Below are 23,150 nucleotides of genomic sequence, written 5' to 3'. Positions count from 1 at the left end.
CTTGTCACCAGAGAGCCCTGACTTAATTCCACCTGTGGAAGGTACACGGGCTACCCCCTCCACCATCTGGCCCACTGATGTGCATGCTGGGCCACCGAGGAGAGGACGGGATCTGCCCCAGGGGAGAACAAGCCTGTAGCTCTGGGACGGTGAAGGCCGCAGGCAGGCACCCCTGACAGAAGTTCAGGGCATTTCTTTCTGGTTCATGTGCCTCCCCCGCCTCTCCCGAGGTGGTTCTGTCTCCCAGCACCCTCCGGGGCCTTGCCCATCCCCTCCAGACAGAAGCCTTGGCTGGACGGTCTGCCCGGGCGCCTCTTCCATCCTCTGCCTGCCTCAGGCCTTTGCTGCCACCCACGCCCCCGGCAGGACTTCTCAGAGCAGCGCCTGGCAGCTACTCAAAAATCCCCAGCCTCTGGAGGGCGTCCTGCTTTGACCCTTTAAACAATTCATCGTCGGCCCTCTTTCTGCTGAGAAGCCAACTGCTGTCCAGGACCCCGGCTTTGCTGCTCCCGTGCGCTGGCTTCCCTCAAGTGGCAGCTAAGGGGACTACGGAGAGCGTGGCAACGAGGCCCCTCCGAGGGCCCTCAAGTCTGTGCCAGTGGAGGCCGATCGGCCGACCCCTCCTTCAGCAGATGTCCCCTGGAGAGCAGCCTCGCAAGGCCTCTGACACAAAGGCTGCCCCCGGTGAGCACGAGCCGCCGGCCGTGGGGAGGGCTGGATCACGGCCCACCTCCACACTCTGCCGGGACGGTCTCTAACCTGAGGAGCGCGTGTGGGCCAAAAAGCTCAGGCTTTCCAGCTGGCCAGACCCGAGCTCTGCTAGTGGCTTCGCTCGCAGCCAGCCCACCGCTCTGAGCCTCACTTCCCTCCTGGCCTCACTGTGAGGGCTTCTGAACACAGCTCTCCAGCGTGGGCCTTACGTAAACGGAGAGCAGCGGGGCAGCTCCCTGACAACAGACGTGAGCCCAGCCTGGCCTCAGCGACTCTGCCGAACCAATGGACGGACCCGACCGCAGCCTGAGCAGCGACCATAGGTGGGCGGGTCTGCGTGCAGAGGGGAACGGTCAGACACTGCTGTGATCTCATTATCTCTGTGTGTCCCAAGGCACAGGGGAGGGAGGAAGAGCTCCGTTCCCAGTGCCCTGCCTAGGTGATACCCAAGAGCTGATCTCCTGTGCTCTTCGTGAAACTCTGAAACCAAGCTCTTAAAAGTGAAACCGGCTCTGCTTGGAGCAGTTCCCACCCAACCCTTCTACTCCTTTAGCTGCCGGGAACCCTTCACCCCTGTGTCCTCATGAGGCCCAGCAGGCTAGTTAAGTCACCCCTGGGCTGCTGCTGTCGGCAGGGAGGGAAGCCTGAGGCAAGCCACGCCAGCAGAGATGCCTTATGCAGCCTAATGTTCTTCAAGAGATGGCTGTCAGTCCCCAGGTGGGGACACAGAGGCCATGGGGTGGCAATAAGGGCCCCAGGGGCACTGCTCCGGGCCCCACTGCCCCCCAGAAAACATGGGCTTTTCACTTACACTCTCGAATTTCTTGACATAATTATAGGTGAGGATGTCTGCTTCCTGCAGGTCTTGGTCAGGGTCCAGGGGCTCGCCCACCAGCGTCTTCCAGAAGGAGGGCAGGAGGTCCAGGGGAAGTGGGACATCTGCTCGAATCGCAATTCCCAGCAACTGGCCCAGGAAGTGCAGCAGCTGCTCCTCCCCGTAGGTGATGGGGCTTGGGGTCAGGATGTACTTGCCCTGGAAGTGGAGGCAGAGGTGAGGTGACTGACATGGGCCTCTGCTCCCCGCAGGAACATGGGTCCCAGGCCCACGGGACCCACGGCAGGTAGGAGCATGTCTAGCCAGAGCAGCGAGAGCGCCGCCCAGACCAGGAAGGCTCGTGAAAGGGCGCAGAGCTGATGAGGACGCGCACCCATGAGCCGAGCCCCTGCCCCTCAGGGAGCCGACCGCTGGGCCACCAGCCTTGGCTGCCCAGGCCTCGCGTCTTACCTTGTTCTTGTTGACGGCTGAGCTGGGGCACAGCAGGAGAAGGGAGAGCGAGGAGCTCTGCAGCTCTTTACACACCTGCCACAGGAAGTGGCGGAAGGAGCCGCCTGCGGGACAGATGGGGACCTATCAGCCTACCCTGCCTGCAGGCCCTGTCCCCACCGGGAAGTCAACTCCTCTGCCCCCTGGGCTGTGGCTTCGGCAGGTGAAAACAGAACCCGCCCGAGGGCTGGGAGACCCGGGCCCCAATCTGCGGGGCCACTAACTAGCTGCGTGGCTCCTGGGGAATCACTTCTCTGACGGAGCCAGCCTCAGCCCCTCTACCTAGCACATGGGGGCAGTCACTGTACCCACCTCCCAGGCTAGTTCCAGGGATTCAACGAGATCAAAGGCAGATCCTACGCGGGTCACTTCTCACAGCTGCAAGCTGACACCGATACAAGGGCTTGCGGGACCCGTGCCTGTCCCCTGCGCTGGGCCAAGAGCACGGCCCCATGTTTTCCTCAGCACTGCCTCCTGCCAAGCCCAGGGCTCAGTGTGTGTCCAGTGAGGGCATAAATAAATGGATGGACACACGGACACACGCAAAGGGCAACGGCAATGATCAGCTCCTCTCCTACTGCCATTCCAAATGTGCCTCTGGGTTTCTTGCAAAACTCCTCTCTGTGGCTGGGTCTCCTCTGCCCTTCCGCATGCATCCCATCAGTGTCCTCAGGTCAGGAAGCACTGAGGACAGCTGTGCACGCGGAGGACTTGCTTGGGGACAGATGTCAGGGCCTGGCCGCTTCCACGGAGAAGCAGGAGACTCCCACCTGCTGAAGCCGCCAAGGGCTGGGCTTTAGAATCGGACAGACCTGGGTTTGCACCCCAGTGATGCTGCTGACCTTGGGGGAGCTACTTAACCCGGTGGAGCCCCAGTTTCCCCGCCTGTAAAGTGGGACAGTGCTGGTGTCATGAGGAGCGTAAGGTGTTGAGCCTGGGCCTCGCACGTTCTGGTATCTCAATGAACAGAGCTGTTCTCAGAGAGCCTCCGAGGTGTGCCCAGAGGACGCCACGGCGCTGGCCGGCAGGGAGGCTGCTGCGGGAAGTGTCCCATGATCAGGGCGGGAATGGGAAACAGAGCTGCCCCAAGAGCTCTTCCCACCCAGCGCGCCCAGTTAAAGAACTGTCTTCTCCCATCCAGCGCATTTCCTGAACGTCTGGGCTAAACGGACTGAAAGGACCACGAAGGAGCATGTTCTGAGCAGCCATTCCTCCTCCCTGCAGCGTGAAATGGCAGGATGTGCCATTCTGATCAAGGGCTCCCCAGACCCCTGTCTCTCATGGGGCACACACAAGCTTTTGGCCCAACCAACCCTCAGCCAAGGGCTCTTCCTGGAAAAGAAGTGCAATCCACACTGAGGGCGTCTCTCCTCAGCAAATGCACTCCTAGCACTGGTCAGAAGCCCGGTCCCCAAGCCCGGACAGCGCTGGGCTGAAGTTCCAGGCCAGCGGCAGGTGCCACATCCCCAGGGGACAGGGGCAAGTCCAGGGGGGCTGGGTTTGGAGAGTCTGGACAGATGGTCACTTGGGGGCAGTCCTGGCTTCTGTGCAGAGCAGGGTAATGAGGATGTGGCTTTACTCTTGTTAATGGGTAAGATATTGGGCCATTTAGGCTGAAAATAACCCCAGGAATGTTTACATTCTAAACACAGCCTTCACCCTGAACTGGCTGACGGAGGGCCTGCAGGGTGCCACTTACTGGTGCCATGGACCTCCTCCCCAGTGAAGCGGATGTTGAAGGCATAGGTGGGGTCACCGCCACTCGCCAGTCTGACGCAAAGCTGGGAGGATGGCACCGAGGCCAGCTGCCTGGCCGCCTGGCAGAAGTAGGAGTTTTCAGAGGCTCTGATCTCCCCTGGAACGAGAGAGGAAGTGCCAAAACCTCCGGGTGGCCACCTCCTGCATCCCAGCACAGGAGAGCCGCATGGCCAGGCCCCGGCCTGCTGCTCCCACCTCACCCCACTCCCTGGGGCAGCCACTGCCTCCCTTCTGCTCCTGGAACATCTTCAGTCTTTCATGTCTGCCACATGGGTCCCTTGAGGAGCCTGCCCCCCCCACCCCCCATTCTCCACGTGGTCAGCCCCTCCCATCCTTCCGCGTGTCTCTCGGGGGAGGCCCCGCACCTGGGCTCCTCTCACGTGCCCCTCCCGACGTCTGTCCGTTCACAGGCTGTGGTGGAGACTCCTGGCTGCCTCCCCAATATCCAGCCTCCCTGCTTCTTCGGTGCTAGATTCCTGATTTTAGCATGTCCACGGCCAGAACGAAGCCCACCTCCCCTGCACTGAGGCACGGCCTGTGCCGCTGACGCCCACTCCCTCTGCTGCCTGGATTGGGAGCTTGGGAGGGACTGGAGGGGGACGTCACAGGCTGGGACGTACAGCAGGGCAACAGGAGCACCCACGCCAACGAGGGATGTCAGAGCAGCCCGGGACTCCCTCTTCTAGAGGCTTCTCTTATGTGCGAGAAATCAACTAGTTCAAGCACTGCTGCCTGCATCCTCTGGTCTGTGTAGCTAATCTCACCTCCCACGATCTCCAGTGGGTCCAGAGTAATCTCCGGTGCCGCGTGGTCAGCCGTCCTCTGCACTGTGGCGTTCAGCACCCGATTCATGACGGTCACCTTCGTGTCATAAAAGATCAGCCCTGAAGGGAGGAATGTGGTAGAGAGGCTGGGATGGGGTGGCTTCCCTTCCTTCCCAGTCACCCTGAGGCCTGGCGGAGGCCACGCTGTCCCCTGTGGCTCCGTCCAGTCTCTTCTGGGATGGACTGCAGGCCCCTAGGGGGATGTGCTGCTGGGGGCATAAGAGGTCCCGCCCCACTGGAGGGTGATTAGTTAGTCTCCACCCAAATGTGAACGCAGGATTAAACCCTTGGACCCTGTCATGCCCATGAGACAGCTCGCTTGCAGGAATACAAACCCAAATACATAAAGAATAAGGAGGTTTCTGTGGCCACTTCTTAAACAGCAAAAAATAAAAACCACGGAAGTGTCTATCAATAAGGACATGGACACCTACGCTGTGGACAGCAAGGCAAGAAGGGTGTGTGTGTCGACACGCAGAGATCTGTGAAGCAGAGGTGCAGAACAGAATGTATAAGAGGATACCCACTTTTTGATTTAAAAAAAAAATGACAAATGTGTGTGTCTATTTGTATGTGAATAGAAAAGTCTGGAAGGACAGACTCATCTGTTAGTGATGGTCGTCTCTGGGATGCAGGAACGTTGGGGGCAGCTAGTGAGTCAGAGCTTTACGTTTGTGTATTTCTAAATAATCTGAAAACTCTTATAGTAAATTTATTTTTTCAGAGCATATTTGTTTTCTTCAGAGCATAATTAAAGTAACTGCCCTTGGGTAGAACCACTGCTCCAGAAAAGACTCGTGCGTCCAAGGACAGGCTGGGGGTGGGGGGGGGTGGGACCCTGGGCAGCTGCAGGAGGCCAGGTGATGCCAGAGACCCCACCCATCGGGTCGGCCCGGGAGGCCCAGGCACTGACCTTTGGCCTCCTTCAGCAGGGCCGCGATGCTGTGCGTGTACATGGGCGTCTGGCGCAGCTCCACGAGTGGCAGGAAGAAGGTCTCGAGCGTGGTGTTCAGGGACTGCAGCAGGGCAAAGCGCAGGCGCAGGCTCTCGATGGGCACATCTGCAGGGCATGAGGGGCAGTCAGGCGGGGGCTCGGCCCAGAGAGGCCGAGACTCTCCGTCTGTGAACGACGCCGGTGGCCCGGTCGCGGGGAGGGACCGGGAGGCTCCCGCGGTTTTATCCTTGGAACCCAGAGGCTGTTGGTGAGTGAGAGAGCCCGGCTTCCCTGAGCCTGTGCCAAGCAGCAGCAGAGGGCAAGGCCCGGGCTCGGAGGGGACCTGAGGGTCCGCTCAGCCGGCCTTTGCGGCTGTGCCGGGGCTGCATACCATTTGATTTTTAACTTTTAACTCTGAAGTAACTACAGGCTCATAGGAAGTTGCAGAACAAAGTAGAGTCCTGTGTACCTTTCCCCCAGCTCCCCATGGTGTGACCTCACACATCGAAACCGGGAGACTATTACATGGCACACTGACTTTTACTTGTCTGCCCTCAAGTACGTCTCCTCTCTGACCGTGAGACTGACGTTGGGACAGTTCACGGCCACGTTCACTGTCGCGTATCTGCAAGAGAGCGAGGGCTCGGACTGTGGCTGAGTGAGGGTGAGCAGGGTAAGTGGGGCCCGAGGAGCACACACACCCCGGCACCGGAGCCAGCCCAGGGCCTGTTGTGTGTGACAGGGCTTATTCTCCAGGGGTGGATTTATGGAGAATGTCCGTTTCTGTGTGCGCATTATTTTTGTGTGCATTCCTAGCTTTTGATAGAAACATGCTGCTCTCTTGTAATTAAGGCTAATGTCTCGGACACACACTACCAGACTGCCCTGACCCCCTCTCACCCCCAACACCAGCCTGGCATCCAAGGCGGCCTCTAGGCAGGGGCCTGGGTGTGATGGCAGGGGTCTTGTCTCCCAGCCACCGCACTTCTGTGTCTGCCGCTTGGCTTGGTTGCGAGGAGCACATAATAAGGCCTCACAAACTTCAATGGCCACAATCACAGCTTCTTGTCTCTCTCCCTCTTTTTATACCCACCCGGTTCACAGCAGGTGTTCCTAAGGATTTTTGTAAAGGGCACAGAAAGGGCATCTAGTCCTTCTAAACCACCCCGTGCCGTCATGGGGCAGCCCCCACAGGCGGCCCAGGGGGAGGACCCTGAAAGGCATCCCCCTGGGGCCACATACTCAAGAGACAGGCCACTCTGGGGTCGGCGGCGTCTGTGGGGTCCAGATACACCTCGTGGGGATGCAGCCGCGCGGGCGTGATGGCCAGGTGGCGGCACAGCCGGTTGATGTACTGCACGAGCGCCACGTCCATCTCCAGGGTCCACTTCCTGGAGGCCTTGTGTGCGTGCCGGACGTCGATGCAGGCACACCTGGGGGCGGGGAGAGGCAAGGTGGGGCGGCGGCCGCTGGGGGACTGCTGGGTTCCTCCGCAGCCACGTCCCAGCTCCCGGAGGACCTTTATAAGACAGCCTTGCCTCCCAGGCATTTCTTGGTGCTCAGCCAAGGTGCTGACTGCAGTGGAACTGCCTGTCCTGAGGGGAAAGCTCCTTTCTAAAGAAACAAGCTGAGCAGGCTCGGGGGACGGCAACACGCATCCCCACGTGCCTCCCTGCTGTCTGTAGGCAGCAGGGTCTTAGGGTTAAAGACGGGGCTCTGGAGTCCTTGGGTGAAATCTAGGCTACAAAGCACACCTACTTCCTGAGCCTCAGTTTCTTCATCTATGAAATGGAGCTGGCGATAGCACAGCCTCGCGCTGTCAGGAGGAGTCACTGAGAGGACACCTGCGATGCACACAGCACGGTGCCCCGCCCCTTCCGAGCGCACAGCAAGTGCCAGCTGCTGGTGTTACTGAAGCCATCATCTTTTACCCAGCGATCCCACCCCAGGGTTCCCCTACGCGGCTCCTTGAACAGGCAGGCAAAGGTGTGTTTGTCAGGGCTGCCTTGCTACAGCAACATCAGCCATAAATTACACCACCCCCAATAACGGAACGCTCGGCAGCTATTAAAATCATCTGGTAGAACAGTATCAAATGATGTGGAAAAATGAAAAAAGCACACTGCAGGACACTATGTCGTGTCTGATCCCACGCTACAGTACTGAAAACATCTACTCCTGGAAAAATGTTGGGAGAGGTGTTTACTGAAACCTTTCCAAGTGATTACCCCTGGGCACAGAATCACAGGAAATCTCCTTTGTGTTTGAATATACTGCATGAGGTTTTTATCGAGTGTGTGTGTCCTTATTCTACAAACGTTGAGCTATTAACCCAAGAAAGGCCTGCAGGCAGGCAGGTGGGTGGACAGGTGCCTCTCATTCCAGAACCTGTGGCACCTCGAGGGGGGTCACATGCCACACAGGGTGCATCGCGCAGATGGACCTGTCTCAGGGAGGTGGTGGAGCCTGGGGCCAGGCTCTCGTCACTGCAGGCCACCTCTGTCCTACCCTAGGAGTGCTCCGAGAGAGACCTAGCTCCCTCAGAAGGTGATCCCCTCTTCCAGGCTGGATGTGTCATCACCGTGGCCCCATAACACACGTGAACCAGCCCTTCCAGCTGTTACAAATGTGTCACCTTGGAATTAATTTGCAGTCCAATTTGTTCCCTTTTCACTTGGAATGCAGTTTCTAGTCCAAAATAGGTGATTCTGCTTTTAACGAAAACCCCCAAAGTCGTGTCTCTTACTGGTTTCTAAAACCAGTCAGAGAACTTGGCCCTGTCACCATGATCCAAGGCCCATCTGGGCATCGACTCTGAGCCTTCAATGAAGGTACAAAGTGCTGGTGCCAAGCAGTAAACAATTTCTCAACTCTGAAAACGGGGTTTTAAAAAAGCATGCTTCTGGCAGCCATTCCTTCTCTGAGGCCCAGTACATCTTGCTGTGGGAATGGGCGTATAGGCCTGTGTGTGGCAGAGCCAGAGGGACAGGGCAGGGAGATTTCTTTTGGTTTGCAGACATCTTGCCTGCTTGGGATTCACTTACAGCTAGAAAGGGGAAACCATATTTAGTTTGGCCCTGGAGACCTGGTGACTCGTGACCTTGCTGTGCTCCTGCCTGGGAGTGAGAGAGGGCAATGGAGAGTGGGAGAGAATGTGTGAGTCCAAGGAAAAAAGATTCTTTGGAATAAGAAATCATCCCTGTTAGGGACTGAAATGTCCCATTCCTGCCAATTCATATGCTGAAGCTCTAACTGCCAATGTGACTGTATTTGGAGACAGGGTTTTTAAAGAGGTAATTAGGGTAAATGAGGTCACAGGGTGGGGCCCTAATCCAATAGGACTGCTGTCCTCATAAGAAGAGGGAGAGACACCAGGGATGCAGGCACACAGAGGAAGGGCCACGTGAGCACACAGCATGAAGGTGGCCGTCTGTGAGTCAAGGAGAGCCCTCCAGAGAAACTAACCCTGTTGACACCTTGATCTTGGGTTTCCAGCCTCCAAAACTGTGAGATAGTGAATTTCCGTTCTATAGAACACTGTTTCAAACAGGTTGGAAAATCCACATTAACAATTAGGAAAAATTAGAAAATAACTCAGTAGGTATTATAAACAGGCCAGATGGAATGGCTTCCCAGGAAGTAATTGCTTGGGGAAGCGTCTAGTAGCTGAGAACAATTTTTTTTTTTTTAACATCTTTATTGGAGTATAACTGCTTTACAATGGTGTGTTAGTTTCTGCTGTATAACAAAGTGAATCAGCTATATGCATACGTATATCCCCATATCCCCTCCCTCTTGCATCTTCCTCCCACCATCCCTATCCCACTCCTCTAGGTGGTCACAAAGCACCGAGCTGATCTCCCTGTGCTATGCGGCTGCTTCCCACTAGCTATCTGTTTTACATTTGGTAGTGTATATATGTCCATGCTACTCTGTGAACAATTTTTACACAAGGTATCAACTGGGTTGACCAGCCTCTTACCTCTCAAAATGAAGATCGTAACCACATGATAAAATCGCCCTCCAGACACTACGGATGTCTTGCTTGGCTCGGTCAATAACAAACTTGTGAAATCCTTCCAATGTCAGGTACTTTTCCTCAGGGACTGATGGAAAAGTGTTCACACTGTTAGGAATCGATGAGAAGTGGGGGTCCCACAGCATGCTCTCACTGCACCCTCTCTTTCAGGGCCCAATTCATCTAACTCCCCCGTCTCCTGCCGTCACTCCAGGGTCTGTTAACAGACTGTCTCCACCCGACTGCTCAGTGACACACATAACCCCCAACCTGACGGGTCTGAGCTGCAGCCTCACCTTCTCGGGCTGGTGACCAAGTGGTGTAGCGCTTTCCCCCCAGTCTCGTCTTTCTGTATCTCAGAAACATTCCCGACTGACTAAGCAATTTTTGTGACAATGATAGCTTTCTCCAAGTCTGCTTGGGCCTTTAGGAAGATAAGGTTCTAATGTCCCAGGTAAGTGCCCTTCTGGAAGAAAATTTGAGCAGATTTCCAATCTTTACTTTTAATCGCAATCATCTATTCTTCCCTTGGGAGTATGGTATTTCTGGAGCTGCTATTCTAACCTCCACCAGTTCAGGTCAGCAGAGATGGAGTCCTGGAGCAATAATCGCAGTTGGCCAGGGATGTCTTCCGTGTCTTGGGCAGGGCTGCCCTGCCTAAACTAAAACCCGAGGGAGCCAGGTGGTCAGGGAAAAGCAAAGAGGCTGGATCCCAGGCTGCGCCGCCATCTCCAGGACGGAAGCAGCCCCAAGCCCGCATCAGGCCCAAGTTGCTTGTTCACCTTCTTGTTTTTTGGTGGGTGACTTTTCTGGGTCCTTTTCGTCCGGCTTGCTCTTTTCCGGTGACTTCGGCTTCACAGTGGGCTTCTTCTCGCTCAAGGCAGTCCTGCTGTAGACCAAAGCACCGGAATCAGAATTCCTCACGCCCACACCTCCTCCTAGTGGGGGGAATGCAGAACCTCACCAGGCATTGGTTCACCCTCCCCCAACTACGGCTGATGGTTCAGAGGGGGCTGGGGTCAAGATCAGCCTTGTTCTGACCAAGAAAAGTTTCCTGAGCAAATTATGAGGACAAATTGATGCTTTAAAATGTGGAAAATCTCAAAGAGACACTTTTCAAACATTCTTTCTACATACTTCAGAGCTGTACTGTCCAAGAAGCAGGCACTGGCCAGATGTAGCTACTTAAGTTTAAATTAATTAAAATTACAAGCCCAGTTCCTTGGTGGCACTCGCCGCATTTCAAGTGCTCAGTAGCCATGTGTGCTTAGTGGCCACTGTGCTGAGTAGCACAGACAGAGAAATGCACATTTCCATCGTCACAGAAAGCTCTATGGGACAGTACTGATTTAAAAGCCCCATTTATGTATAACTAATTAATAAAATTTTAAGACACTTTTTTTCTCTGATGACTTAAACAAGTCCTCTAGAGACTCCTGCTTGGTAGTACTTCACTACCTGAATTTCAACTTGAGAGTCATAAACTTGTATCTAAAGAAAATTCTACTAAATATGTGTGCATATCCACACATGGAATATTATGGAGCTACTTTAAAAGAGGAACGGGGGAAGTTCTTTTTGTGCTGATATGGAATCATCTCTAAGATCAGGAGTAAATAGAAACAGAAAGGTACAGGCATTTTGTACAGTTCCCGACCTCTGGGTATGCGTACACTTGCTTGTGTATACCCAGAACAGTTCTGCAAGGCTACGAAAGTGACACTGCAGCCTCAGGGAAGGGAGCTGGGAGGCTTAAGGACGGAGAGGAAGAGGAGTGGCTTTTCACTGCATATGCTTTTGAATATTGTACTATTTTAGCCATTTAAAATGTAACAAGGGGCTTCCCTGGTGGCGCAGTGGTTAAGAATCTGCCTGCCAATGCAGGGGACACGGGTTCGAGCCCTGGTCTGGGAAGATCCCACATGCCGCCGAGCAACTAAGCCTGTGAGGCACAACTACTGAGCCTGTGCGTCTAGAGCCTGTGCTCCGCAACAGGGGAAGCCAAGACAATGAGAAGCCCGCGCACCGTGATGAAGAGTAGTAGCCCCCGCTCGCCGCAACTAGAGAAAGCCCTCGCGCAGAAACGAAAACCCAACACAGCCAAAAAAAAGAAAAAAAAAAAAAATGTAACAAGATAATATGTATGCACAAATAAAACATTCTGCACTTAAATGTTAAAAGCAGTTGCTATGTGGGGGGTATTTCAGTGTTTTCCAATATGCATGGGTGCACTTTAACAGTCTTTCTACAATAACTGCATTATTGTGTGGGTAAAAGAAGTTAGACTTTTTAAACAATTCTGTACATTTTAGATGTTTTATTAATTCAGACTGGTCTGCTTTCCAGCCTGCATGGTCCAGATTTTACTATCCTTGTGGGTAAAATGAAACGTTCTCTTCCAGCTGACAAAGCCAAGGGCGAAAAGGACCCTGGCAGCAGAGCAGAGAAGAGCCAGGATGTCTGGCTCCCCCGAGGTGCCGACAGCCTCCCAGGAAGCCTGCTAGGAGGTGGCCCCGCGTCCCCCCGCCCGGCCCACCTTCCGAGCTCCTCGGTCACCCACCTGACGCTGTTGAGCACGGCCTTGTCCTTGGCGGGTGGCTTGGTGATGGGCCGCTTGGTGCTCACCACCTTCCCGGGGTGCTGTTCCTTCCCCGCCTTGCTGTACTTGCTCTTGTCGAACTTGGGCTTTGGCACGCCGTACTTCCTCAGGATCTGCGGAGCACCGGAGGGGAGGGGCCTCAGACTCAGCCCCAGGGGCACCCGAGGCCCAGCACAGGTGCGGTGGGGATGGGGTGGCTACCTGGGTGAGCTGGTCCTCCAGCACCTTTTTGGGGGGCCGAACATTGGTGAAGAAGAGGTGGAGGAGGTTGCCTGGCGTCTGGGAATTGATCTGCTCTTTGCTGAGATAAATGTCAGACACTTTGATGGGCTTTGCCGGTGTCAGGCTCAGCATCTGCTCTGAGTGGGCGCAGCTCTTAAATATCTCCGTCAGCACCTCTCTGGCCCCGGGCACCAGCTTCTCACCTGTTATAGAATGGAGGGAGGGCAAACGATTCTGCCGTGAACACGCTACGTCAGGATAAGCCCTGCAGCATCTGATTTATTTTTCATCAGCGATTTATTTTTGAAAGTGGGTAATGGGTGGTGAGTGGTGATGACGAGCTGTCCACCGAGACCCGGTGTCCCCTTTCTGCACGCACACCCCAGTTACGCGCCCAGCCTTCTCTGCTGTGAGGTGTGGTGCCGTGAGGTGCGGCCCTGTGACGTGGGCCCCTCCTGGGCCAGTCTGCTTCAGGCAGGACATAGATGGGCTCCAGGCTAGGGATTTACAACTGGCCTCCTGTTTACATTTCTTGGGGCGAGAAAAAGATGGACTTCAGGCCGGACACTTGCAACTAGCCCCCTGTTTGCATTTCCTGAGACAGGAGATAGGTGGGCTCCAGGTTAGCTATTTACAACCAGCCTCCTGTTTGCACTTCGAAATAGAAATAACAACAGGAACAGGGTAAATAGCCAGGCTTTGTTTCCTGTGGACACTTTGAGGTAACAGTTATGGCAGGGACAGAGAGGGGCTAAACCCTGTTCTGAGTAAAGATCAAGAGGTCACATAATATATTTCCCATCCTTGGGGCAAGGGAGACATTGCATATGCACAGAAAGGCTCCTTGGGGGTCAAAAAGGAAGGGGCACCACCCCATAATATGTGATGCCAAGGCCCTCCCATAGGCCTCTGGGGTGGAATCCATCTTGGAAAAAAGTTGCGCACGCCTGTTGGGGAGGGTCCTAGGGCAGGGCAGGTGTGGAAAAAGAAACCAGGTAATTGGCCAAAGGTAAACAAAGACCCGGAAGAACTGCCCTGTATAAGTGACTTAACCGCCTCTTTACTGGGCTCCTCCTCATTAGGGAGGACGCCCACACCCTTTCTCTCCGGGGTGTGCATCTCTGCCTTGCTTCTGTCAACTCAACAAACTGTATCTCTGTGTGCTCTCCCACTTGTTGTTGTTCTGTGTCCCCAATAATAAACTTTGTACCTGTTTTTACAGTTCTTGCCTCCTTGAGAAACACATTTTTCAATGGGGGTGAGGGCCAGGGGAACTTTGCTTCTAGCCTCTAGCCCTTGCTGGTCCAGCGGCTAGGATTCCTGGTTTTCATCCAGGCTACCCAGGTTCAATTCCTGGGCAGGGAACTAAGATCTCACTTCATGCCACGGCTCACTGCTGCTTCTCTGAGATCATGTTCTCTTCTGCACTCCCCGCCACTGGCTGCGTGGAGATAACAAGCCCCCGGATGGCAGACCTCGGGGCTCACCCTGGACTCTTACATGTGCAAGAAATGAACTTCCACTGGGTCTGAGTTACTGTACTCTAGGGTCTCTTTATCATGGAGGTTGAACCTCCCTTAACTTCAACATGTCTGTTGTGATGGACAGTCCCCAGGGAGCAAGAGGATGTAGAGGCTGCAAGTACTTTTAGTGCAAAGTACAAGTTGTTCAATAGTTATTATTAGAGGATGCATTTGAAACCTGGCCCAGCCAGCTGGTGGAAAAGAAAGTTCTCTCAGATACAAGAAAACTGTCCTTGAGCACGAGAAAAAAAAGACTTGTTTTTTTTGGTCCCCAAATAAGCACTCCAGAAGATGCTCTCACCTTTCCTAAGGGGCCAGTCAGGAATGTTCCCAGTGGAACATTGTTCCACTGCATCTGCATGTTCCTCGTGGCCAAGGGCCCCCACCTGCGGGCAGGACTGACTTGTTCATCACACCCTGTCCTCCCGCCCACCCTCCTCATCCCCTCTCTCTGGGGGTCTGACCCTCCAGAGCCACACCCAGCTCAGGCCGTGCTTCAGGAGCCAGAGCACAAAGGTCCCCTGGGCATCTGGGCTGAGGGTGAGGAGACAGGTGTGCGGAAGGCGTGGTCGAGACCTAAGAGCTGATTCAGTAGAACCACAACTTAAAGAGTCTTGAGCAAAATGCGTGTGGCTGTAACGTGGCAAATGTGTTATCAAAAGACTGAGTATCTTACGTGGAAGGTTTGACCATAATACAATCAGGAGCTAGAACTAAATTCGGATTAAAGCATGAAAAGACTGGCAAAGCATTAATTATGGCAGAAAAAGACCCCAGGGTTCTCACAGATCGTACACTAGCCACTCCCACGTGGGGAGCTGAGAGCCGAGTGGGCACCGTACTCACTAATAAGGGAGCAGGGCTGAAACCAGGGTGAGGATAGAGAGGCAGCCCCTCATGCACAAGAGTCCCAAAAAACTCAGAGATCAAGATACACATTGTGGGCTTCCCTGGTGGCGCAGTGGTTGAGAATCTGCCTGCCAATGCAGGGGACACGGGTTCGAGCCCTGGTCTGGGAAGATCCCACATGCCGCGGAGCGAATGGGCCCGTGAGCCACAGCTACTGAGCCTGCGCGTCTGGAGCCTGTGCTCCACAACAAGAGGCCGCAACAGTGAGAGGCCCGCGCACCGCGATGAAGAGTGGCCCCCGCTTGCCGCAACTAGAGAAAGCCCTCGCACAGAAACGAAGACCCAACACACCCAAAAATAAATAAATAAATAAATAAATTAAAAAAAAAAAAAAAGATACACATTGTAACGCGGTTCTTCAAAAAAATCAAAATTAATACAAAAAACCCATGATGAGCAAAACATTAAAAGTACTGTGCTGAGCCATGTTAAAGCCTGACACAAAAGGAAAAATCATTAATACTGATCCTGTCTTTATTTAAAATTTTAATAGTTTGTTCACCGTGGATATTTTGCATTAATTTTGACTTTCATTAGTATTATATTAAAATAATTATTTATCTAGATTACTGAGTTGTTTTGGAGCCCCATTGAATTCTGTGGCCTCATTTACCTCACTCTGGTCCCAGCCCTGAGGGAGTATTTCAAAATTTCATGACTGGGGGATAATAATTTGAAACAACAACAAAATCCATAATCAATATTACATTTCTGTCCTCAGAAAACATAAAACAGAACGAACTCAACAACTCTATTATGAAATTTCAAACAATATTAAAGAGTTAGAAAAAACATAAATTTAAAAATTTGAGAGAGACTGATGCAAAATAAAGACAACAACACAAAGAACTACAGTTATAAAAAGAAAGGAGAAAAATTGCTGCTGCTTCTGAAGCAAAGCTGGGGGTGAGCTCTTGGCCTCAGGATCTGCTAGATCCAGCTCTGCGGGGCCTCGATAGAGCCCGGGTCCTGGCTGAACAGAAGAAGTGGGGAAGCCAGACAGGGTAGGGTCCCCCCACATAATAGCCACCAGAATGACAAAGTGGGACTTTCTGAAAAAGGAACTGGAACCGTTTCTTCCCCAAGAATTCATTTTAAAGGGCGAGGCGTTAGCTGTCCTCGAGCATATTGACTAAATGATTACCAGCAACGTACATGGTACATTCTAGCTCTAGAGGACAGAACAAAATAAATACACTTGAACTCAAACAAGGGGAAGCCTGACTAGACAAAAGGAAAAAAGCACTTGAATGCAAGCCCACATTCAAGGCTGTGGCATAGCATTTCCTGGTGGTCCCTTGGCTGCCTGTGGCAGGGCCTGCCCGCTGGCCTTCAGAGCCCTGACAGCTCTCCTGGGGGGCAGGAGTGTTCTCTTCACATCATGTACACAAGGCACCTTCTGTTAACCAAGCAGTGAACCATCTCCCCAACATTCCCTGAATCACTTCTTAAATCTTTGACCCCCAGAGCTCCCCTTTAAGGTAAGATGTTAAAAATAGGGAAAACAGGACATGGAGAGGGGTATGATTTTTTTTTTTTTTTTTTGGCTGCGCTGCGTGGCTTGCGGGATCTTAGTTCCCTGACCAGGGATCGAACCCAGGCCCGTGGCAGTGAAAGCACTGAGTCCTAACCACTGGACCACCAGGGAATTCCCAAGAGGGGTATGATTTTTGCTCAGTTTTTTTTCTATAAATTTAAAATTTCTAAAAGAAAAGTCTATTAATTAAAAAAAAATCTATAACCTACCTTTAATTGACTTATCATTGAAATAATCTTCTAACCCTGGGCTCCCCTGCGTATCAAACAAACTCTGATTTACTACAGACACAGTGAGGATCTCTTCCGTTGACATTTCCATCAATTCATCTTCACCATCCAAACTTGACAAACCAATCAAGTCATTATTGTTAAATAAACTTGCTCGGATTTTCTCGATTTTGGCTCGGGATCTAATCTGTGTGAACAAGGAAAAGGGTAAGGATTTGAGTGGAGAGACCAGTCGTTCAGCTAGCTGTATGAACTTTCTTTCCCTCCCGTCTGTCCCTGAAACCCTCTACTTGTCTTCAGCGTTGTGAGCGCGGCCTGACTTGGGCGAGCTGGCCTTCCCGGCAAAGTCTCTCTTATGTGCCAACAGTGGTAACTTGCAGGAGAACAACTCAACTGGACTTCTCTGTTGCTAAACCCCGGTCAGGTCTGTGGCTCTACACAGATGCCCAGGGGGTTAAAGTCCACGCTTGGCTCTGAGAAAATCCCCAGGGAGAAGGTGGACAGATTCTGGGAGGAAGTCAACCCCTGGATCTTTGAGCTCTCCTGTCAGAGCCCGTGGGGTGGGGAGCAAGGGGGTGCAAGTTCTCCTCCTAGCGCCTTCCCCTCCATATCTAATAAGGGAGAGGATGGTTTTTACTCTGCACCCGACTCCTGTTACACAGGGGGCAGGAAGACACAGGATGCAGGATTTCTAAACAAGGAGGCCCAGGAAACACATGGGATCTTGAAGTGGAAATGTAATCTGGCAACACGCGCAGCATCTGAAACTCAGAATCACTCAGAACAGAACGGCAAGTCTGTTCTCACCCTGCTCAGTGGGGATCCCTCCTGCCAATGGCAATGGTTAAAACAACCCAAAGCCACTCAAAAAGAGGCCACTGGGGCCTGAGTTGGAAAACACTCGATGACGCCCACCCATCAGGAAAGGTCAGCCCCTGGAGCCCCTCCCACACTCCGCAATGAACTGTATTTACTTCCTGACATCAGACTTGCTATCACACTCAGAGATGGGACCTCAAATACAGATAATCAACATGATGAATCACTACTGTTTCCAAGAGCTGCCTCAGGGAGCCCGCTAAGTGCCCCAATGTCACCTATTAGTTAGTCCCTTGGAAATAATATTGGAAGGCTTAAAGAGGCCTGGGGGATTCTAACCGCTCATGATTTGAGTGCTTGCCAAGGCATGAGATGCTTACCTCCACGACCGCGAAGCCTTTGATGGGGCGTGCTGCGAGGGGCTGTTTGTCCAGGGACGTGACTGTGTACATGGAGCCCATGTCTGACACTGAGGCCGTTTCTGCGTTGTCCAGTGGCTCCCCCAGGCTCCCGAGGCTGCCCAGGCTACCGGTGCTGCATAGGGAAACGTCCAGGCTCTCCTGGCTGGACACTACATGGGGCTCCAATAAGCCCGCAGGGATGGGCAGCTCGAGGCCTGAGGGCAGCGGTTCCGCGGAGGCGTCGCTGACCGTCTGCAAGATGCCCTGGGAGCTGCAGATGGAGGCCTGGCTGGTGGATGCGGACGCGCTGATGCTCGTGGCGGGGGTTGGGCTGCGGGACGTGCTGACCTCCAAGCTGTCTGTGCTGGGGAAGCCAAGGGTCTTCTCTGGCTCGGCTTTCCCATCACCGCCCTCGGCCTTGTCTTTTGGCTTCTTGGGGTCTTCGTCCTGCAGGGGGATGTAGATCTCGTCTTTGAAGACCCCGCCGTGGGCGTTGCAGGCCTTGCGGATGGCGCCTCTGACGATGCCCTCATCCAGGTGGGTGGGGATGCCAGAGATCACCAGCAAGCGGCTATGGGCGGTGGGACCCACCAGGGCCTGGCAGGCATCGGCGATGGCGTCGCTCGTCACACCCAGCCCCTGCGGGTCCTTCCTGGTGAGATGCCGGAGGATGATGAGCAAGGTCAGGGCGCGATGGAACCACAGCATGTCTTCGGGCTTGCCACCCCCGATGCTCAGCACGGCGGGGTCCGAGTCCACCGAGCACGAGGACTGGCGCTTCCCGGAGGAGGAGGCCTTTTCCCGCTTCATCTTGACTTTCTTCCTCTTGGACAGGAGGCTGGGGCTCTGCGGCGTCTGTCCTGGGGAGGACGACGAGGAGGACGACGAGTCGCTGAGGTTTGGGGCGGTCGCCGAGGTCACCCCGCTGGCAGTGACGCTCATGTTGGTAGGCAGGGTCACCTCGGCCACCGCCAGGCACCCTTCCATGAGCGCGTGGAAATACGTAGAGAACCTGCCCTGGTCGGTGGCCGTCACGGTCCCCGAGCCTCCGCACGTGCTGCCCGAGACCCAGCTCTGCGTCTCCTCGTCGTACAGCTTGTGGAGCTCCGACTGCAGGGCCATCAGCATGGCCAGGCAGGGGTTCAGCTGGAGGGCGATGGATGAGGACAGGCCGGCAGGGTGCTTCCTCTGCTCCAGGCTGTGCACTGTGCGCAGGAGCTCTGCCAGGAGGTGGAACACCAGCTCTTTCACGCAGGCCGCCATGTCCGTGGTCCACAGGAAGTTTCCTGAGGCGAATGAAAGCAAAAAAAAAAAAAATCACCTATACAGAGCTTACTATGTGCCAGGCACTGTTCTAAGGCACTTTATTGGAGTCAGCCCTCACAGCGACCGCGTGAAACAAACATTACATCCTTCATCCCCATCTCACAGATGAAGAAACAGAGGCTCAAAGAGCTGAAGGACTCACACGGCTGCCACACGGTCACACAGTCTCACAGGGCAGAGCCGGGCAGGCTGGCCCTAGAGCCGGTGGCCTTCACCCCTGTGCCAGGTGACTGCATGGAGCCAGCTTCTGCAGCTCTGGCCCCGAAATCATTATTTTCTTTCTCATAAAGTTATTAAGCAGGTTGGTGACAAATCACTAGCATAATGTTTCCTGAACCATGGGGACGCTTACTACTGGGGGCATACAATCCAATTTTATCAGATAGCTCAGAAATACACACGGAAAAATGATTCCTTTTAAACTCCTCTTTCAGTCCTGATTTTGTCAACAAGAAAGCCTCACTCTGGGGCTAGAATATTCTTAATGGAGAATAGCCCAGAGACCCAGAGCCTTCCACAGGGAACAGTAGTTAGCCAGAATTCCTTAACAGTAACTGCTTAACTTTTTATTTTTATAGTTATCTTCTAGTTATGGCAAGGGATACTAATTTTCTGTTTCAAGTAGCAAGATAAAGTTTCCTTTAAAATTCAGTATAAGTTTAAAAAAAGGAGAAAGGAGTTGATTGCCATAAAAAAAATCAATAAATGTTGATAGGCATGATTCGCAGACGTGGCAGAAATCACATAAAGGTGGCATGAGAATGACTGAAGTCTAGGAAATACTGTCTAGAACAACCGTGGGCCACACATCTGTGCCAAGGTCCCCTTCAAGCCAGATGCGTGTCTTCTATCCCCAGTCACATTGCGGACAGGGAGTCCCAACGGCCAGGTCTGGCTGACTTACCGAGAATCCCACTTAGGCCCAGCACCCACGAGGGAGGGGACTGGGCTGACTACTCTCAGGGGTGATGCTGTTTCGATAATTCTAATTGGTAATGAACTCATGGGTGTCACGGGACATGGTGCTCATGGAGCCACTGACGGGGAACAAAGGCCAACGGGGTCTAAGGCCAGGCCCTCAGGTGCTCCTATTTCCTTCTCTGTGGTCCTTCCTCTGCCATTGGACATTTTTGGAAGACGACAGCCTTGGAGAGAAATCACCACCAAAATTGCAAATGGTGGCCCGAGAGCTGAGACCGGCCACATACATCTTGTTCCCACAGCCAGTGGTTCCCTGCTCACCTCTTCCGACCCCCTGCCCAATGTGTTTTAAAGAACGTGAATTAGTTGTCAACATTTAGAAAACGGGAAATTCACATCAATATCTAGATTTCTGGCTTTTCTTGAAATAAAAAGTGACAGTATCTGGCAGGGCTAGGGCCACGTTCTTATACAGCAAATGAGTGGCAGGGCTCAGCGGCTGCCCCACAGGACACGTGCCCTCCAGTTCCCTCGAGGTCCTGGGTCCACTTTCCTCCTCTCGAATTTCTCTCACTTACATCATCTCCCTGACCCCTCAGGGCACCTGAGTTTGCCAACATGTTTTTCCCTCCAACATTTTATTATGAAAAAATACAAAAATATAAAAAAGTTGAACACCTTATACAGTCAATATTTGGATGCTCACCACCTAGATTCTACCATTAACATTATTACATGTGTAATAAAGCTGTGTTTGCTTTATTACACATCCATCTATCCCTCTATTCATCCATAGACTCATCTTAGCTTTTGATTATTTCAAAATAAGTTGCAGATATCAGTATTTTTATCCCTAACCACTTAAGCAGACATATCATATCATTAATTAAGCTCAATATTTAGAAAAATTTTGAGGTAAATTTATATGCTAAGCTCACAACTCTTTAAGTTTACCATTCCATGAGTTTTGCTAAAATGCCATCTCTCTGTAACCTTTCAGGTGCTGTGAGGTCATAATGTTTGAAGGTGAAGGGTGGTATGGAAGTGAACAATGTTACAGAATCAAAGTTACAATAATGGCATATGTTTGTGTTTTAAAGTAAAGTATGATAAAATTAATCTTATTTTCCAGGTTAGATACCACCCCTCAAAATAATGAAAATACCCTGCAAATCATGGATTTGGAAGTCTAGGCTACACTTTCCACTCAATTCCCCAAGCCCAACTGACAGCAAGCTGACGAGAGCTGTCGCCACCCAGGCCACTGTGGCCACCCCAGGCACACCGGCCAGCTCCTTCCCCAGGCACCCAGCCAGCTCCACCAGCCTGATCCTGAGGGAAGGGAGGCCTCACCGAGCAGCTCCACCACTTGCAGGAGGACGGACGTTGGGATGGTGTCAGGCTCGTCTTCAGATCTCCCTTCGCCGTCCTCCGACTTCCAGGACAGCAGCTGCTCTGCGAAGGCCATCGCCAGTGGGAACTCAGGGGGCAGAGAGTGTAACACCAGCACGGCTCCGGGAGGGGGAGACACCCCTAGAAGAAGCGCCCAGAAGGAAAGCTCATGACTGGTAGCACCCAATCAAAACAAGCTTGCGATAAAGACCTGCCAGGTGTGCTCAGAGAAACAGGGCCAGAAAGCCTGTCCACTCATGCACTGGGGGCAAGAGGAAATGCCACTCCCCACACTCCAGACGGAGTCAGCTGCAGGCGCAGGAGGAGCGGAGGACATCCTCCAAGGAGTCCACCTGCTGGTGTGAGAATGGGACAAAGGGCAGCAGTGGGGACAGGGAAGGATAAACATTTCCCAGTCAGTCAGATACCAACCAGCCTGATGACCTGGCATGGAAATAGTAAGTCAGACTTCAAAAGATGCTTCACTGGAATGGTCCCAGCCTGGTAAAGAAATAACCAGCCCTTTGGTGCAGCTGCAATCCCATGGGAGCATCAGCTTATTTTAGACTTACAGAGTGGACCAGCAAGGGGGCCCCCAGACTTCAGGAACTACCAGAATTCTCTTTTACTGCCTTCGGTCATTGTCATGGCCTGAATCTGACCGAAGCTGCCTATGACGAGAGAAGAAAGACCCTGAGGTCTGATCCCTGTCACTCCCTGCACCGCACCCCAACCCCCTCCGCAAGCACTGGTCAGACATAAGCTGGGGTACCAGGCGTCTCTGGCCGGGTCAGGAGGAACCATGTTGACTGGCCTGTACTTTGGGGTGAATGTTTATTTGGGGAATGATAGGTAAGACAGAGATCTTCTGTGTTTAATATAAATTTTAAAAACAGTGTAGGCAAAATACAATGAAAAAAATAGACCCCAATAAAAAGAGATCATAAACTTGTTTAGCATTGACCAAATACCTTAAGAAATGTCCTTTCATTTTATTCCCTAAGGATGCAATGTCTCCAGGATTGGAGCTGTGCAGAAGCCAAGGCCCAATTTTGGCTGAAAGTTCAAATACATCTTTATAATTGTCTCTAACAAACATGTGTCCATCTTCTCCTGTCCAACATGCCAAGGACGTGCAGTGCAAGTCTGAGACTAGGTTTCCCTTCCTCTGTGTATTGACTCAGAAACAGAGTCAGCTGGCCCCAGTATACAAAGCAGACAGTCAGCGAGAGCTTCAGGATTCACAGAGATGGAGACCTCATCTAAATCCAAATCTGCAGAGGCTTAACAAAGGATGCCAGGGAGACAAGACCACTTGGGCTTCCCAGCCTGGCCACCACCAGGCTTTGTTTACCATTGACATGGGGAGCAGATGATCACTGAGGCCCGTGCCCCAGGGAGCCACATTATACCTGAGAGAATTCAGTTTTAATGAGAACTTGAAGGGCAGCCAGGATTATTACAGCTAAATGATGGCACTGCTCTGTGTAGATCATTCTGAACAGCACACGCTTGTGAAAGGAAAGGAAATCCCCACTGTAGTCTGGGCAGCATCTGCCAGGTCTTCCCCTGGCAGGAAAGGGAGAACTTTTAATCCACTGTCTCTGAAATACACTGCCCCAAGCAGTCCTATTCTTTACCCATAGGAAACTGGAACGCAGCACGGTAGAAAATCCTTTCAATTTTCACAAATTTCAAGCTG

The 23,150-nt window shown here is 52.7% G+C and overlaps 1 protein-coding gene across 7 annotated transcripts in view; it reads right to left on the bottom strand.

Moving 5' to 3' along the window:
• Nucleotides 1-23,150, bottom strand: part of HECTD4 (HECT domain E3 ubiquitin protein ligase 4) — a 196,115-nt gene that overhangs the window by 7,207 nt on the left and 165,758 nt on the right. For 6 of the 7 annotated variants that reach the window (XM_036823844.1, XM_036823847.1, XM_036823846.1 and 3 more), the window contains 13 exons: nucleotides 21,410-21,589; nucleotides 17,789-19,095; nucleotides 16,569-16,776; nucleotides 12,370-12,593; nucleotides 12,130-12,281; nucleotides 10,352-10,458; nucleotides 9,534-9,657; nucleotides 6,794-6,984; nucleotides 5,531-5,677; nucleotides 4,558-4,677; nucleotides 3,735-3,890; nucleotides 1,997-2,100; nucleotides 1,523-1,744 (listed from right to left, as the gene is read on the bottom strand). In XM_036823844.1, the coding sequence (XP_036679739.1) occupies nucleotides 1,523-1,744; nucleotides 1,997-2,100; nucleotides 3,735-3,890; nucleotides 4,558-4,677; nucleotides 5,531-5,677; nucleotides 6,794-6,984; nucleotides 9,534-9,657; nucleotides 10,352-10,458; nucleotides 12,130-12,281; nucleotides 12,370-12,593; nucleotides 16,569-16,776; nucleotides 17,789-19,095; nucleotides 21,410-21,589 (3,242 nt within the window). The remainder of the gene's footprint in view (nucleotides 1-1,522; nucleotides 1,745-1,996; nucleotides 2,101-3,734; nucleotides 3,891-4,557; nucleotides 4,678-5,530; nucleotides 5,678-6,793; nucleotides 6,985-9,533; nucleotides 9,658-10,351; nucleotides 10,459-12,129; nucleotides 12,282-12,369; nucleotides 12,594-16,568; nucleotides 16,777-17,788; nucleotides 19,096-21,409; nucleotides 21,590-23,150) is intronic. The other variant, XM_036823845.1, reaches the window with a different exon arrangement.

This window comes from Balaenoptera musculus, chromosome 14 (genome assembly GCF_009873245.2).
Source record: "Balaenoptera musculus isolate JJ_BM4_2016_0621 chromosome 14, mBalMus1.pri.v3, whole genome shotgun sequence".
Lineage (NCBI taxonomy): Eukaryota > Metazoa > Chordata > Mammalia > Artiodactyla > Balaenopteridae > Balaenoptera > Balaenoptera musculus.
Note: the sequence above shows the minus strand (reverse complement) of the source record. Positions and strands in the feature narration are given on the sequence as shown.